The 16,503-nt window shown below is 38.2% G+C and overlaps 3 protein-coding genes and 1 pseudogene across 3 annotated transcripts; all 4 read right to left on the bottom strand.

Moving 5' to 3' along the window:
• Positions 1-418: 418 nt before the first annotated feature.
• LOC125471978 (pectinesterase-like) lies at positions 419-2,673 on the bottom strand. The gene is made up of 2 exons (XM_048572967.1): positions 1,675-2,673; positions 419-1,310 (listed from the first exon to the last, which is right to left on the bottom strand). Exons 1-2 carry the CDS (start codon positions 2,594-2,596, stop codon positions 619-621), a joined length of 1,614 nt encoding a protein of 537 aa, XP_048428924.1. The 5' UTR covers positions 2,597-2,673; the 3' UTR covers positions 419-618.
• Positions 2,674-9,342: 6,669 nt separating this feature from the next.
• Positions 9,343-10,206, bottom strand: LOC125471980 (21 kDa protein-like). Its single transcript, XM_048572969.1, has one exon. The coding sequence runs from the start codon at positions 10,144-10,146 to the stop codon at positions 9,520-9,522; it is 627 nt and encodes a 208-aa protein (XP_048428926.1). The 5' UTR covers positions 10,147-10,206; the 3' UTR covers positions 9,343-9,519.
• Positions 10,207-11,877: 1,671 nt separating this feature from the next.
• LOC125471982 lies at positions 11,878-13,238 on the bottom strand (annotated as a pseudogene).
• A 1,207-nt stretch (positions 13,239-14,445) lies between these two features.
• LOC125471981 (pectinesterase inhibitor 3-like) lies at positions 14,446-15,770 on the bottom strand. Its single transcript, XM_048572970.1, has one exon. It carries the CDS (start codon positions 15,082-15,084, stop codon positions 14,581-14,583), a length of 504 nt encoding a protein of 167 aa, XP_048428927.1. The 5' UTR covers positions 15,085-15,770; the 3' UTR covers positions 14,446-14,580.
• Between the last annotated feature and the right edge of the window lie 733 nt (positions 15,771-16,503).

Here is a 16,503-nt window from a genome sequence, read left to right as displayed (position 1 = left end):
ATCTGCTAAACTTCCCGTTCAAGATGCTGACATGGGTTCAGAATTGCAATATCTACGCAAGCAAACTCGTGTTAGCATCTTGAAAGTAAAGTTTGACGGATTTATCAACGAAGCGTGACATGTGACACGGTAATAGCTACAATCAGCGCCTGTAATGTTAATCGTGAGCAGCTCGATTAGTATCCATTTCCATCAAATTGGTCCATGTCATCACGTATCCGGCCAAGATTTACGTGATAACTTTTTATGATATTCATTAGGCATCAAATAATATTTGCCAAGGCGTGTGCTTCCAAAGATTCATTTCAAAATTTCAACACGTCTATGGCACAATATCGTCAACTCATATTATCATACCTAAGTTATAGAATTATGTGATAACGTATAAATTAATAACACTACGTAATAACATACGTCCAGAGTTTGAAAATACATCTGCATTCACAAAAGAGATAAGGCAACTCTCTAGATATCCACTTCCAAAAGGAAGCTAACACAAGCTGTGACAATTTTCACTTTAGGTCACCATCGACCCCCACCTACGTTACGCAAGTGTGTGACAAGTCCCCCACTCTACAAAGTCAAACAACTTCTCTCCACAACCACATGCATGCATTATCACAGGCCAGTTGTAAATGGGACTCCAGTCCCCGGAATCCACGAATCTCCGGCCAACAAGTTCCCAACCGTGAACTTCTCGGCCTCCGCCGCACTCCTTATTACACGATAACCGGGCCAATTGACCCTCCCTCCCGTACCAGCCCCAGCGCCGGAGTTCATGTACTCCCCGTAATAAAGTGTGGAGAGGGCAAAGCTTCCACTCCACGGAAACCAACCAGCAGGGTCGATCAACCCATCTAGATTACTCTTCATAATTACCGTCCTAGAGTACTTTTGCCACGGCCTACCCAAATAGGTCTTGAACGAACCTTGTACAGGTCTCAAATCTTGCGCAGCCGTGATTCGCGAGTTATGGATAACAATGCCTGTGTTTTCATTAGGGTCGGTCCTAGATTGCGCCGTTATGGTGTTTATTTGGTTGCTCATTGGTTTCCTCGCGTAGATGTTGCAATTTTGGAGCACAGCCGTGGCGTCGCCGCAGATGAAGTCAACCGTGCCGTGTATGTCGCAGTCGCGGTAGAATTGGCGTTGGGAATACACGTATAAGGTGTCTTGGTAACCCTTGAAGCTGCAACGGTAGAAGACTGAGTGATCGGAGCCGGAGCGGAGTGCCACGGCTTGATGCTTCTTTGGTCCGGCTGTGTTTTCAAATGTCATGTCTTGAGCAATGAAGCCTTCCCCAGTAACCCCTGAAATTTAAGTGAACAGTTTATTGATTTTGTGAATGATTAGATGTATACTAGGAGATGAACTTGTAACTATTCACGTGGCATGTAATTAGCTAGGTTATCTTTACAAGTTTAAATCTTGTCAAGAAATGAAAAAAAAGTAAGTTAAAAATAAAAGGAAGATTTAGTAAATAGCTTTATAGTTTGTGTACTCATGCATTCATTTCAAAGGCAAAGGTTATATAGTTTTTCAAATCGAACATGAACTAATTAATTAAATTTTAATCTTCTTCAAGGATTTAAGTTCAAAAACTCCTTAATTAAATTGGTTGAAATTAACCCTTCAACTTATTCAAAGTTTGTTAGTATTTCAACTTAAACATACCAAATGTAGCAGAGCGATATGTGGTTGAACCATCTTGGCTATTTTTATTCCCCGTGACAATCGTTGCATCGATACCATCTCCGATGAACATGATGTTCTTCATTGTTTTCTTAATCTCGATATTTTCTCTGTAAACTCCTGCTTTCACGTGTATAACAAACCTTTTAGTTGCCCCACTGCGTAGCTTGTGTGCTGCTTCTACAGCCTCAGAAATTAACTTGTAATTTCCAGACCCGTCTTGTGCTACTATCATATCAGCTCTTGGTCCGCTACTTCCCGATTGGAGTAACTTTCGATCCGCGGCTGAAACCCATTCCGGGAGCCCATCATCCGAAAGCAAAGTTCGTCGTCTTCCACGAACTTGTTTGCTAAAATGTAGAGCTGATGGAAAAGTTGAGACCTTGTGTACTGACAGTGAGTTGCTAAGCATCTTGGACAAGTTGCTTGAGAGGGTGACATAGTTTGGGAAAGACTGCAAATGAGAACTAGAAATGTTGAAATCGACGAAACCATTTTGGCATGTCTGTAGATTAGCAAGCGATGCACTCAACCATGTATTGGCATCGAAGGCATTGGAGGAGCCGATCGAACGGTTGAGCATGTCGACGGTGTCCTCGTAGAGCTCCAAGCAGTCATTACAAGCCAACTTGGCTCGCTCATCGTCACCGTCCAATGAGTTCAAGTTCAAGGACGAGACAAGTTGATGAGCTTTAATGGCTTGGTCCATGGTGGCTTTAAGTACCAAGTCACGAAATGAAAACCTTTGTTGATAATCTAGGGTTGATAAGAGGTTAGTGTTGATATAATGGTGGCATACTTCAGGGTATGGGGTTTGGCTGCATGGTGCAGTGATTCTACAAGAACTATGCTGCAGCATGAATAGAAAAGAATAGAAGACAAGAAAATATGTATTGAACTCCATGGCTTCAATTTTGAGTATTGATCTTCAGAGGGCCGATGGGGGCTTTTTTTTATAGACCACAACTTGCCTTTTGTAGGGCTTACGTGGGTGGTGTACGTACGTCTAGGGGTCGGGTCAAAAGGAGTACTTATACTTTATGCATGATCATTATTGTTTCTATATGCCACTTGGGAGCGGATTGAGATCCCTTCTAAAATCTCACACTATGGAGCCAACTAACTCAGCAATTCGGACTATTCAATTTAAATCATAAGACCTACCTCATATACAAAAGTACGCTCTCATCTCTCTCCAAAACCCTCATCTCTCTCTTGTATGGCCCGAATTGCTGAATTTGTTGGTCCCGAAGTGTGAGATCCGAAGAGAATCTCAATCTCTTGGGCCACAACAATTTTGCATTTATGAAACTCTATTATAAGATGGTGGAAGCCTAAAATATATATGCAGACAATTGGGTCGGAGTCATGAGTCTTTGTAGTTTGTACTTGTATGATCAGCTATACATAAAGAAAGTGGTAACAGGAATACAAGATGGTGGAAGCCTAAAATATATATGCAGACAATTGGGTCGGAGTCATGAGTCTGTGTAGTTTGTACTTGTGTGATCAGCTATATATAAAGAAAGGGGGATGGAAGATGATTCCTTGCCACTTTGGCTATGGAAGTTGTTATTATTTTTTAGTGATTACTCTGGTGGATGAGCTTTCATTGGGAACTCACAATGTTTCGCATTTAAGCCCTCTCGTGCTCCTTAGTGTAGATGATTCAGAAGTTCTTTCACAAGTCTATACTTGTGATGCTGCCAGCGATAACTGATTAAGGTGACCAATCAGCATCGTTCCTTATAATTAGTCTGAACTAAGGAGTTTAATTTCCCCGATTTATATCAGATTTGATTATTCACAAAAAAAAATAAAAAAAAAATAAAAAAATAAAAAAATGGTTTGATCTTTTGGACATTCCCTCACCGGTACGTACTTTGCAGTAAACTTATTATCCGTTTCAGGACTTGGATAAGACCCCTCAACAAGAAAAGGAAGAAAGTTAACGGGTCTGCTTATGTTTCTTGGCACAACTAAAAGGTTACTCTTTTGTAACCAAAATATCACAGGTTCGAGTTATGGAAATAACCTTTTTGCAAAGTAAAGTGAAGCTATATATATACAATAGACGTTCCTCCCCTGACTCTCGCATAACCTAGAACTTTGTTGGCTTGGGATCACCCTTGACATATATATATGTATATATATATATATATATATATATATATATATAAATCAATCCAAATCAACTTTGTAGTAATTGGTGTCGGTAATTATTCGAAAAATGAACACGTACGTACCAAAGAGGGCCAAATAATGGAGATGTAAACTTTGTGTGTAATATTAATTAGGAAGAGTTTGTCAAAACCCTAATCTAATTTTCATATCCACACGCAAATGCACCAAGAGACTCGTGAATAGATAGGATGGATTCTCATCTTTTACAAGTTTATTAGGTGTACACCTTATGCGTTGTAGACTCTCGACCACCTTTTGATAGACCACGTAGTTTCTACTCTTAAAACCCTTAACTACAATTTTGGTACACGCGGCTTGTCATTGGCCTCAACTCAAATTTTTTGGTATGCACGTGAAAGATGTTTGGTGTGCATATCTAACATCATTGGTGATACTATTTTATTCAAATTATAATATATACACTAACTTTTACTAATATTTCCTCAAACGTCGGTCATATTAATTATGTCGACCATTTATATCATAATACATAAATGGTACACAACGTAATAAGTATCTTTGATGGTTTTCCTCTTTTCAGCCCAGGAGGACGTTGAGAAGGACTTTTGGTCCTTTGGTTAAGAGTGTGAGAGTGCCACTACGTGGCAAAGGTTAGCGGACGTAGAACTGATGCGAAAGCTATTATGTTGTACCCTTGTATTTGATTCTATAAAACGATGTACGTCGAACAAGAAACCTTTTCTCGATTTAGATTCCTTATTTTCCTTAAAGACAAGACGTTGAACGAGCAACCAAATGATGAAAGATGTGAGAATTGTGAGATTTTACGTTAAAGTACACTAGGATTGGAATCAAAAGTACGTAAAATGACAAGGTATGTGCTGTTTTGAGCTCGCTTCTTTTCCTTGAAATTTGTAGAGCTTGGATACGGCCCAACATTGTAGGCATTAGGCCATTATACAATTATACATTAAGACTAATGCTAGAAAGTTGGAGCCTAAAAATAGGTCGACCAAATTTTGGCCTTATAAACTTTTTGCATTATGAACTCTTTCGTCGTTTAAAAATAATAATTTTGTTTTTGTTAGGAATGGAATCTACGACGTTTCAATTACATTAATATCAATTGTCATATGAAGTATATAATTTATTTTTAAGAATAATGGATATGTTGTACACTTTTTTTTTTTTTTTTTTTAAATCATGTTTCTAATTTAGATACAAGAATTTACCCAAATTATAAGTGGTAAAATACTAATAACATCAACGATGGAAAAAGTAGTCACAAAGCTCACAACTGAAACCTGGTAGTTAGTCTTTATGCAATCATTATACCCATTGTAGAGAAATATCATAGATGTTCGAGTCATTTAAACAGCTTCTTTGAAAGGCAGAAGTAAGGTTATGTACGATAAACGTTCCCCCTTCCTCATGGCTCTCGCAAAGTGGAGAACCTTGTTGGCCTGGGATCATAGAGAAATAACATTGGATATGGATACCTACCAAACTAGGGAAGTTGCTAAGCTCGTCATTGACTTCTATCACTTTTCCCGACACGGGAGAGTAAACATCACTGGTTTCCTTGACACTTTCGACTGCTCCAAAGCTTGGCTGCTTTACAGCAGCCCCAACTTCTGGCAACTCAACATGCACATCGCCTAAGTGATTTCGGGCATGATCAGTTATTCCAACAGTTGCGCAGTTTCCATCATCTTTCACCTACTCATGAGAGTCGGGATACTTGAGATCCTTCACAACAGAAGCAAATCCTTGAGGATGGTTTGGATTCTGAGGTAGGAAGCAGCCCTTGACGCCCACAGAAAACTTGAAGCCATTTGTGAAACCCAACGAAACAAACACTACCGGTCTTTTTCTCTATTTAATAATAAAAAAAAACCTCTACATTGTACAAATTTTGAAAGTTGACCATTGCTATTTATTTGAAAGAAAAAGAAAAAGAAATGTAAGAATACTCTTTAGTTTTCATGACAATAAATGAGTTTCTTAGCTTTAGGATATGTAACATTATAATCTAAGATTCTATAAGATATAAAATATGCATATGCCTACTCTAGTGTTCATGATGCGTACAATAAATAGACATACAATAACAACTAACAAGTCAACTAGGTTATGCATAAATGCCATTACATATGTCAGAGTTTCAGACCATCAAAATTAAAAAAAGTAGACGTAAATTGGCCTTACCAAAAACGTACTCGATTTTTACCGTTGTAGCTTCAAATGCTATAAAGACACGTTGTACGTGTATGTCCAATTAAGTTCTATTGTGACAGTGATATATACAACACAATAGGCTTCATTTTTGGCAACACAGTAGCAGTGCTCCTACGTGAGAAAACCAATGAAAAACCAACTGAACGTGATGATGGCGCAATCTAGGGATGAGCCTCGATATCTGAGTGACATCGTTGTTCACAATTGCCATGTCACGACCGCTAAAGATTTAAGACTTGTGTAAGGCTCATTTCGGACGTATTTGGGTCGGCCATGGTGGAAGTACTTGAGGACGGTGATCTTGAAGAGTACTTTGGACGGGTTAGTTGATCCTGTCGTTGGTTGCCATGGAATGGAAGTGTTCGTATGTCCACATTTTACTATGGCGAGTACATGAACTCTGGAGATAGTGCTGGTACTTTGGGAAAGGGTCAAGTGGTCGGGTTAACACGTGATGATGAATGTTGTGGATACCAAAAAAATTACACGAGAATTTCTTAGGTGGAGACTGGTGGGTTTTGGAGAACTCTTTGATAGTGGTCTATATTTATCGAAATAAGCATTGTAGTTCAGAATTCACATTAATTTGAAAAAGCAAATAGCACCGTGTACATATATAATTGGATTATAATTAGAAAATATTCTTAATGCATTGTCTATGAGTACAAAGTCATTTCTCCCAGCAAAATAAGATTCATTCTCACTGCAACAGAACGAGAATATTTTGTATCGTGCTTGTGTCAGCTCATTTATAATAAGTCTTCATAATCTCGCTAGCAACTATATATATTGCACTACATGGTTTAAGCCGACCCAATTCGTTGCACAACTTTATAATGGTCTTGCTTAGACCAATTTGGCCGACCAAGCCTTTGTAGACCTTTATTTTATTGTCTCGTCAGTTTTATTGTACTATAGTTGCAACATCTAGCACTGGAGTTTATATTATATCAATATTACTCATTTCTATTCCTTCTTTTTATTGTACCAAATTTGGGTCGACCCTGGCCTATTATACATCTTTATTTTTGCTTTATTTTTATTGTACCTCCATTTACAAACATGTATCACACGAACTTATACCATTTCGATATGAGTCATTTCTAGTCATCCTCTTTATGAAAACAATTCTCATAGACACACTCATATATGTATTTATTTTTAAAAGTCTAAATATGTAACTTTTTGCGAAACATAAAATTTGAATTTTGGGTGAAAACTTTTTCTTTAATTCCAAGTTGTTCAAAAGGTACGTTCAAGTATTGTTTTTATAGAGAAAGTAGGATATACGAAAGCGTCTATTAGATAAGATACTTGAAAAGTGAAAACAAATGTTAACAATGGAGACTTGGGTTTCTGGGTGAGATGTGGTAAATCTTTCTGCTATCGTCTATCTCTGTTATCCCTTTGTATGTTTCTCATCTGGCTTTCGTGTGATCAGAGGGACAGAATGTCGAGATATAGATTAGCGGGTAGAGAAGTTTCTCTCCTACTATGCAGCAACAAATTTGCTGCAACATTAATAATTTTCCAGGTCCCATTGATGGCTGATGGATCGTTTAAATACGAAATGGTTCTCGTGAACTCTTAGCAATCGATCTGTCTGTGGGCGCCAAGATGGTGATCTATTTCTGACTTTCTGTTGTTTGTCTCAATGCCGCACACTTTTATTAGCTCCCTTTGTATTTTTATTTCACGTGAGGTGCTGTTCTTGTCTTTCAGCTAAGCTAAATCCAAACATTGTACATAAAACCTGCCAAACAATCGTCTCGACACTATGCCCCCCATCGCTCTCACACCATTTTAATATTTTGATGGCCTTATGAGTCATGATATACATACATACATATATATATATATATCTGTATATCTCTCTCTCTCTCTCCTCTACCATCCATTCATCCATCCATCTCTGCCAACAAGTGTCTTGCCCAAATACTAAAATGAACCATACTAATAGTCAATTAAGTATTGCTTAATTAGTTTCATTAAATAATTAAAGTTACTAAAAATTGTATCACGATTCAGCTTTTGAAGAAATCATTACGGTTCTTATGTCGAAATGCAGTTCACGTTCAAGCCACTCCATGAAAATCAAGACAAGGGCCGGCTCTGAAAGCTGGAAGGCGTTTAACCTAAGCCTAAAAATCTGCTATCATAAGTTTAAATTTGTGCATATTTATTACTTAGGCCAGGATAAACGGCCCTGCTCCATTTTTTCTTTGCTTTCTTTCTCAGTTGTGTTTTAATATATAAACGATACTCTACTATAAATTCAATAGAAAAAATTCAAACTTAATTGCATAGAAGAGAAACCGACGAACTGTATTATGCTAGAGACTAAGTCAAGCGTCTTTGTCTGACATTCTTCTTATACAACCTTTCTTTGATAAATTAATTGAGTATATGTATTGATGTTAGCTGGTATGTTAGCTTTGACAAATAATCACGTGTGTATATTCATGTAAAGAATAATTTGCATGCCCATATAATTATCAGACAAAATATAATTCTCTGTCTTTGATCTTGGACAGGGCGACGGACCATTGGTTCAATGGCTACTAAATTAAAGCAGCCAACGTATGAACTGATTTTCTAAGATTTGGTTAGTATTAATAATTCAAAGCCACTTTCTAACCAATAATTAGCATTAATTAATATACTATGGAAGACTAATTTGTTTGTTCAATAACAGTACAATCGACACGTGTTAAGCGGGAAGTTTGGCTTCATGTTTTTTATTCGTAAAGTTGTAACAATATAGAATGTTTGTTCAGCAAAATACAAAACCCAAACTAAGTGACAGCAAATCCATGTTGTGTTATAAGCATAGTTTTCCCGTCTAAAATACATATTGGTTTTTTGTCAACATGGCTCCTAGATTGGTATTATTCTTCACTCTAGTTCTTTACAGTATAAGTGGTCTTTGAGTTTGTTTAACGTAAATCAGTTTGGTCATTTCGTGAAAATCTGTCAATATTCTCATTAAGTAAAGATGGTCATGTAGTCGTTCATGTGATGATTTAACAAGTCTATTGACAAATTTTTCACGCAACGACCAAAATAATTTACAATGAAATAAAATTAATTAATGGACGTGTTAATATATCTACTTTTAGGTGTCCGATCGATCTGAAATTTAAAAGATTATTTACGTAGTTGAGTATGGTTGTCGCTTAATCAAAAACGACCTAATGAAAAGCAAGTTTTCCACGGTAATTTGTCAGTTCTAAGATCTTACTTTGTCAATTCACATAACATATAGGGTAATTGAAATTACATCTTCATTTTGCTTTTTTAATCTTTATGTTGCTGAAATCCACACAATTCAGAGAGAAAATACGTACAAATTACAAACGGTAAAATGCAAATTAACCAATTTACTAATTACAAATTCCAACGGTCGAAAACCTACTAAAACCAGAGACGGAGGCTCGAATTTGATCACAGCACCCCCTTCTCAGCAACTCTGTTAACCAACGCCAGCGCATTGCTGGTTACCTTCTTCACATCCTCCACCCGTTTCAACACGTCGGTCTTCAAAGGCCCGTCCGCCACGTTATAAAATCCGTCCGTACAGGTCTCCTCATACGTAAGTGCGGCGCTCATCCACGTCTGCACGTTGCTCATCTGGAACCGGAACGACGACGACCCGCTGCTGGTGGAACCGAGCTCGCGCATCTGCTTGAGCGAGTCACGAATCTGGTCTACGGCTTCGCCGATGGTGGATAAGCAGTCGTGGAGGGCGGGTGGGGCGCGCGGGTCGGCGCCGTAGTCAGCTTGGCGGGAGATGTTGGAGAAGTAATCGGCTAAGCGCCGGGCCCTGGCGAGGCTGACGCCGATGGCAACCTTAGCGAGATGAGCCGGGTTGTTCTGGACGGCGCTGGCATAGCGGGAAAGGGAGGTATAGCAGACGTCAGGGTACAACGTGGTGCCGCAGCTTGTACGTATGAAGTATGTGTCGTTGGACGGGGATCCGACGGTGGGGGTTGGGTGGAAGAGGAAGAAGAAGGAGATGAGCGAGAGTTGGAAGAGGAGGAAGTGGGTGGTCATGAGTATGGTGGTGTTCATGTTTTTTGGGGGATTTAGTATTGTATGGGAAACTCTGCTCCTTCTTCTGCTCCATGTGGTGTCCTGGGGGTGGGCTTAAGTAGTAGAGTAGGCTCTTGTTTTTTTTTTTCCTTTTCTTTTCTATATTTTGTTCTTGTTTGCGAGTGCTTAGATTATCGAAAAGTAGAAGGACATGATGCGAGTGCTCATACTCTGGAAAAGTAAAAGGACATGATTTGTCCAATTCTAATATTAAAAAAAATTTCTGGAATCGTTTATTTATTTTTATTTTTATTTAAAGATCATTTGTATAGGATGTTAATCAAATAAAAGATCGTTATGTATAAATTAAATTAACGGTGCTGGTCATTGAAACCCTTTTTTTCTTGTTGTTTATTTGATGCATATAGATGCATGTTTGTGGAAATGATATTTGAATGATGGTCAAGTAAATGTGCGGTTCAAGTTATAAAATTGAAAATACGTTACTCACAAATGGTGAATAGGATGGTGCACCTCACACTATGTGTCCGGTATTCCCAGTGAAAAATAAATTGGTGCACCTCACATTGGGAGGGAGACCTAGTTGAGGAGAGATTTTTCAGTGTGTTTGGAATGCAAACGGTACGCCACATGTTAATGTATAATTGGAGTAAAGTTTTATCTTTTCAAGTGTCTCTCCAATTGTATAAGGACATGCAGTGTTCTGTCCTATGTTCGGCACATTGAAATATCTCTCCTAGTCAAGGTGTGACAAAGAGGTTTAGGCGGTGAGGGAGGGAGATGTGGGTGGAACGGAAACTTCCGATCAACAACTCTCTTTGCCCCCTTACGTTTGTTCTTGGACAATCACTCTCCTTTTTAGCTCTCACCTTTGATAAATACTCATGCTAATCATATAGTCAACCCTAACAGCGGTTTGATAATAGAATTCAGAGGAAGGTTTTTATTCCAAACACGAGAAGAATGAAGCATAGTCTCCATGAGAGAACAATAATTTTTTATTAATCAATGATGAGACGTCAATAATTTGTTTTAAGAGAGAGAATTGTTCGACATCAAAAGGTAATTAGATTGAAGTTTAAATTATTAATAAATTTTTATTTCACAAGATAAAAATATATGAAAGGTTAACGAGTTAGTTTTTTTTATTTTTTTATTTTTTTTTAAAACCTATGGCATAATTTAAGAAGGGAGCCTATAAGAAGATATTATGTTAATTTAGAGTGCTTTTTGAATGTCAAGGATTGTATGTAATGGTGTTGTTATGTCTCATCCCATGATTGTTAAGTTGTTAAGTTATATATTTATGAAAGTGCAAGCTTAAGCAATCATAACATCATCATTAATTATCGGTCGTTGATCGTTGGTCGTTGCCACTCTGATCAAATCATTCATTCATCCAAACAACTAATTTTAACCATGAAAGTGCAAACTTGGCAATGCGCGGTTTTAATAATGCCTAATCTATTAGCGATCTAGTTTTTCATAATTCGATAATTGTCGTTGCTAATTTCATGTTTTATCATTTAATTTTAAGTATCATAAACACTTATGATGGCTAAATTTATAACTAAATGAAGTGTCACTAATAAGAAATAAACACGTTAATCAATACTTAAGTAATAATTTATTCATCAACTTCATGTAATTTAGTTTATAAGTTTTAGTCTCTCTAGCATTACTCTTTGGTTATTTTGCATAATTGATCAACCTATATAGTTTAACATTTTAAATGAAAGGTCGGCTCAACTAGGGCGCGGCGTTAAGTTTATTGGCGAGTACAAGCGCATTGCTAGTAAACTTCTTCACTTTCTGCGCCCGATCGGGCACGTCGGTCTTCACGGACCCTACTGCCACACCCTTGAAGCCGTCTATACAAGTATTCGCGTTGGTAAGCGCAGCGCTCAACCATGTCAACACGTTACTGATCTGGAACTGGAATGACGGGGTGCTAGAGGCGTCGAGCTTGTTCATCTGATTGAGCGAGTCGCTAAAGCTATCGACGCCGTTGCCTAAGACCTTTCCGCAGGTGCTACGGGCATTCGCCGTCCGCTAGTTGGCTGGGTGGGGGAGGCCAGATATTTAGGCGGCCGTGTTCTTAGCACTAGTTAGGCCGGCGCTGATGGCGTCCTTTGCGGCCTGAATCTTGTCATTGGATGGAGATCCGCTGGTGGAGATTGGGTGGGAAGGGAACAAGAAGACGAAGAGGAGAGACATGAGAAACGGGGTCGTCATTTGTGGGACTCATTCTCCCATCAATGTGGGACTCATTCTCAACATTGAATCCCTTTCTCATGCTGGCGAATTCATCTCTCGGCCATCTCCTCATCCATCATCTGAAATTCTCTCTCTCTGTTTCTCTCTAAAGTCGTGCTTTTTTTTTTCTCTCTTTCTCTCCCTCCCTCCCTTCCCATCGTTCTTTCGCTTGCATATTTAAGTTAAATTCACGAAGGACGACGACCTGCTGCCGGTGGAACCGAGTTGGCGTCTCTGCTTGAGCGAGTCACGAATCTGGTTGACGGCGTCCCCAATGTTGGAGAAGCAGTCGTGGAGGGCAGGTCGGGGCCGTAGTCAGCTTGGCTGGAGATGGAGAAGTAGTCGGGCCCTGGCGAGGCTGATGCTGATGGCAACCTTGGCGAGATGAGCTGGGTGTTCTAGACGGTGCTGGTGTAGGCGTAAATGGAGTTATAACAGAGGTCAGGGTACACTGTGGTGCAGCAGCTTGTACGGATGGAGTCTCTACCGTTGGATGGGGATTGGGTGGAAGAGGAAGAAGAGGTAGATGAGTGAGAGTTGGAAGAGGAGGAAGTGGGTGGTCATGAGTTTGATGGTGTTCATGTTTTTTGGGGGATTTAGTATTGAACGGGAAAACGCTGCTCCATGTGGTATACTGGGGGTGGGTTTAAGTAGTAGAGTTTGACTCTTGTTTTTTTTCCTTCCTTTTCTATATTTTATTCTTGTTTGCAATTCATGACTTATAATATGGAATAGGAGATGCTTGTATTCAAGGAGAAATTTTTTTCTTTGATCGGCACACAGGCATGTGCGTTATATGTTATTATACAAGTGGAGGAACATTTTAAAATATAATAACATTTGGCGTATTACCTTGTGTTCTGGGCACATTGAAATATTTATCGTATTTATGGAGCAAAAATGCTACTCTTGCCATATTTTTCATACAATATTTGTATTATCTTTATAATAAAGATGAGACCCTCACGTGTTGGTGGAACCTATTTTTATTAGAGACATGATACAAATATGGTATGAAAAATGTGATAAGTGTAGCATTACTATTCATGGACTGCACCAGCTTGTCCAATTCTTGTAATTAGTGTGTGTGTGTGTGTGTGTGTATATATATATTTTGCAAAATTTCATAATTATAACCTGTCATTTTGTTCATTTTCGTCTAAAGATCATTTACATAGGATGTTAATCAAATCAAAGATAGTCATCTCTCAACTAAATTAGCGGAATTGGTCATTGAAACTCTTTTTTCTTAGTGTTATTGGATACATATAGATGCATTTATGTAGAAATGATACTTGAATAACGAGTAAGTAAATGTAGGGTTCATGTTATAAAATTGTACGGTAAAATACGTTACTCACAAAGGGTGAGTAGGATAGTGCACCATATAGAAGTGGATGCAAGTATTGTCCTTATAATATTGTAAAGATACACTATGTGTCAAGTATTCCCGGTGAAAAATAAACTGTTTAGAAGGGAGACTACGTCGAGGTGTGACAAGGAGGTTTGGCGTGAGGCAGGAGATGCGGGTGGAATCTCTTTGCCCCCTCACCTTTGTTCTTGGTCAATCATACCTCTGACCTGTCTCTAGCTCTCACGTTACGTAAATGATCATGAGATATGAATAATTTGTTTAAGAGAGTGATAATTGCTCGACATAAAAGGTTAATTATGTCTGAAGATTAGATTATTAACTTAATTCTTATATATTTCACAATAAATAAATGAAAGGTTATTGAATTTTTTTTTTTTTTTTGGCCTATTGCATAATTTAAAACGGAATGTAATGCTATATCAAGGGTGAGCGAAAACAGGCTCCTTATATTGAACAAAGAAACGCAGCAATTACTTTTGAAGTGCTTTGTATATGTCACACGTGATATGTAATGGTGTGTCTATATCTCATCACGTGAATTTTTAATTTCTTCTTGAAAGTGCAAACTTAAGCAATAAAACTTCGTCCTTAATTCATGGCCGTAGCCACTCTAATCAAGTGATTCATCCAAACAACTAAAACAACTAATTTTAAGTTTGAACGTGCAAAACTTGGGAATGCGCGATTTTAGTAATTCCTAATCATATTGGCGATCCAGTTTTTCATAATTTGATTATAGTAACACTTATGGTGACATTTGGTGGTTGTGCATAATCGATCAACATATATAATTTAACATTTGAAACGAGATGTAGGCTTGATTAAGGCGCGGCCTTGAGATTATTGACGAGCGCAAGCGCATTGTGAGTAAGCTTCTCCACCTCTTGCACCCGATTGGACACGTCGGTCTTCACTGGCCCTTCCGCCACACCCTTGAAGCCTTCTATACAAGTATCCTCGTCGGTAAGCGCAGCGCTCAACCATGTCAACACGTTACTGATCTGGAGCTGGAATGACGGGGTGCCAGGGGCGTCGAGCTCGTTCATCTGCTTAAGTGAGTCGCCAAAGCTATCGACGGCGTTGCCTAAGACCTCTGTGCAGCTGCTAAGGGCGTCTGCTGTGCGCGGGTCTGGTTGGTGGGGGATTTTAGAGACGTGGTCGGCCGTGTTCTTAGCACTGGTTAGGCCGGCGCTGATGGCGTCCTTCGCGGCCTGGATATTGTCATTAGATGGAGCTCCGATGGTAGAGATAGGGTGGGAGAGGAAGAAGAAGAGGAAGAGAGGAGAGAGGAGAAACTGGGTCGACATTTGTTTGGTGTTGTTCATGATTGAATGAGAATTCTGCTTCTTCAGTCTGCTTTCATGTGTAGGGGGTGGGGCATTTATGTAGCTGGAGAAGATATGTATTAGGGTTTATTTGTGGAAACTCGAATCTCGTCTGAAATTTCGACCAAAAAAAAAAAAATCTCGTCTGAAAATGAATTAATTAATTGCTTTCATCCAAAAAAATTCCAATACTCCTTAGAAATTAAGAAAACAATCTTTTTTCAAATTCCTTTTCTTTTTTTTTTTTGAACAAATCTTTTTCAAATTCTTTGAATGGGACTATTTTAGAAGAAAAAATGCAGTGCAAATCGTTAGTTATAATGGTTGTGGATATGATTTCTAGCCAAATTAATTAGATCAGTAAACTATTTCCTCTCAAGAAATTATTATGTGTATCTAATAAACGACATGCTGCTAAATAAATTGTTTTACAAGTGGAAATGGCATTCCACAATTCTACCCTATCGATAAAAAAAATACAATTAATACTAAAAAGGAAAAATAAAAATAAAGGGAAGAATGTCCATCAACAAGCGCCTAGTTCGAATCTCCCTCATTATAGTTTATAATTTAAATTAATATACAACAACTAGTCAAAATAAAAGTCAAACGAATTAAGTCTGAACAAAGAAATGTAGCATACAAGAGAAAGAAGGGAAGCATATAAGAGCTATTATTTTTAAGAGATCCGTGGAGGTCACTCGTATATATGCAACGGTGTGTGTATGTCTCAAATGACCATTATTTTTTCAATAATATTTTTCTTATCACCTCAATATAACATAATATTGTACCACATCCATGTGACAGTTTAGATGGACGTCCACATCAATTAAAAATAATCGTGTGGCAGTTGAGGTGGATAATTACATAAATAAATAAAAATAACTTAGTTTTTCATTAATAAAAAAAAGAGTTGCAAAGGTCAATCAAACCCTAAATTTTGGATTCCCTCGTTGTAGCTTCCTCCCTTTCCTCTCTCCATCATCAATCATCTTCTTCCCAAGATCTATTATTTCTTTTCCTTAAGATTGTTGTCCATGCCCATAGAATTATCTTCAGACTCAAGGTGATTTTTTTTTGGATTACCCCATTCATTCTTACGGATGAATTATCCACAGACTTTGAATCGATGTGGTGTTTGACAATTTTAGAACCCCTTCTAAACCATATAATCTCAGCGTGCATAAGAGTGATACCAATAGTCATCAACAATTTTGTTGCCGGAGAGGACGGGGTGGACCACCAATAGACGGTGGTTGAGATGAACTTCTAAAAAATTAATCTTTTTTATTGGAATAAAAGAATTATTCATTAAGAATTGAGATTTTGGTGTGATTATCCACCTCATTTCGCCATAAGATTCTTTTTAATTGACATGACTTTTTCACATCAATTGTCACATAAGATGTTATGAAA

This window comes from the organism of the source record quoted next, unplaced genomic scaffold (assembly GCF_019419815.1).
Source record: "Pyrus x bretschneideri cultivar Hongxiangsu unplaced genomic scaffold, Pyrus_bretschneideri_v1 Contig63, whole genome shotgun sequence".
NCBI classification, from domain to species: Eukaryota; Viridiplantae; Streptophyta; class Magnoliopsida; order Rosales; family Rosaceae; genus Pyrus; species Pyrus x bretschneideri.
Note: the sequence above shows the minus strand (reverse complement) of the source record. Positions and strands in the feature narration are given on the sequence as shown.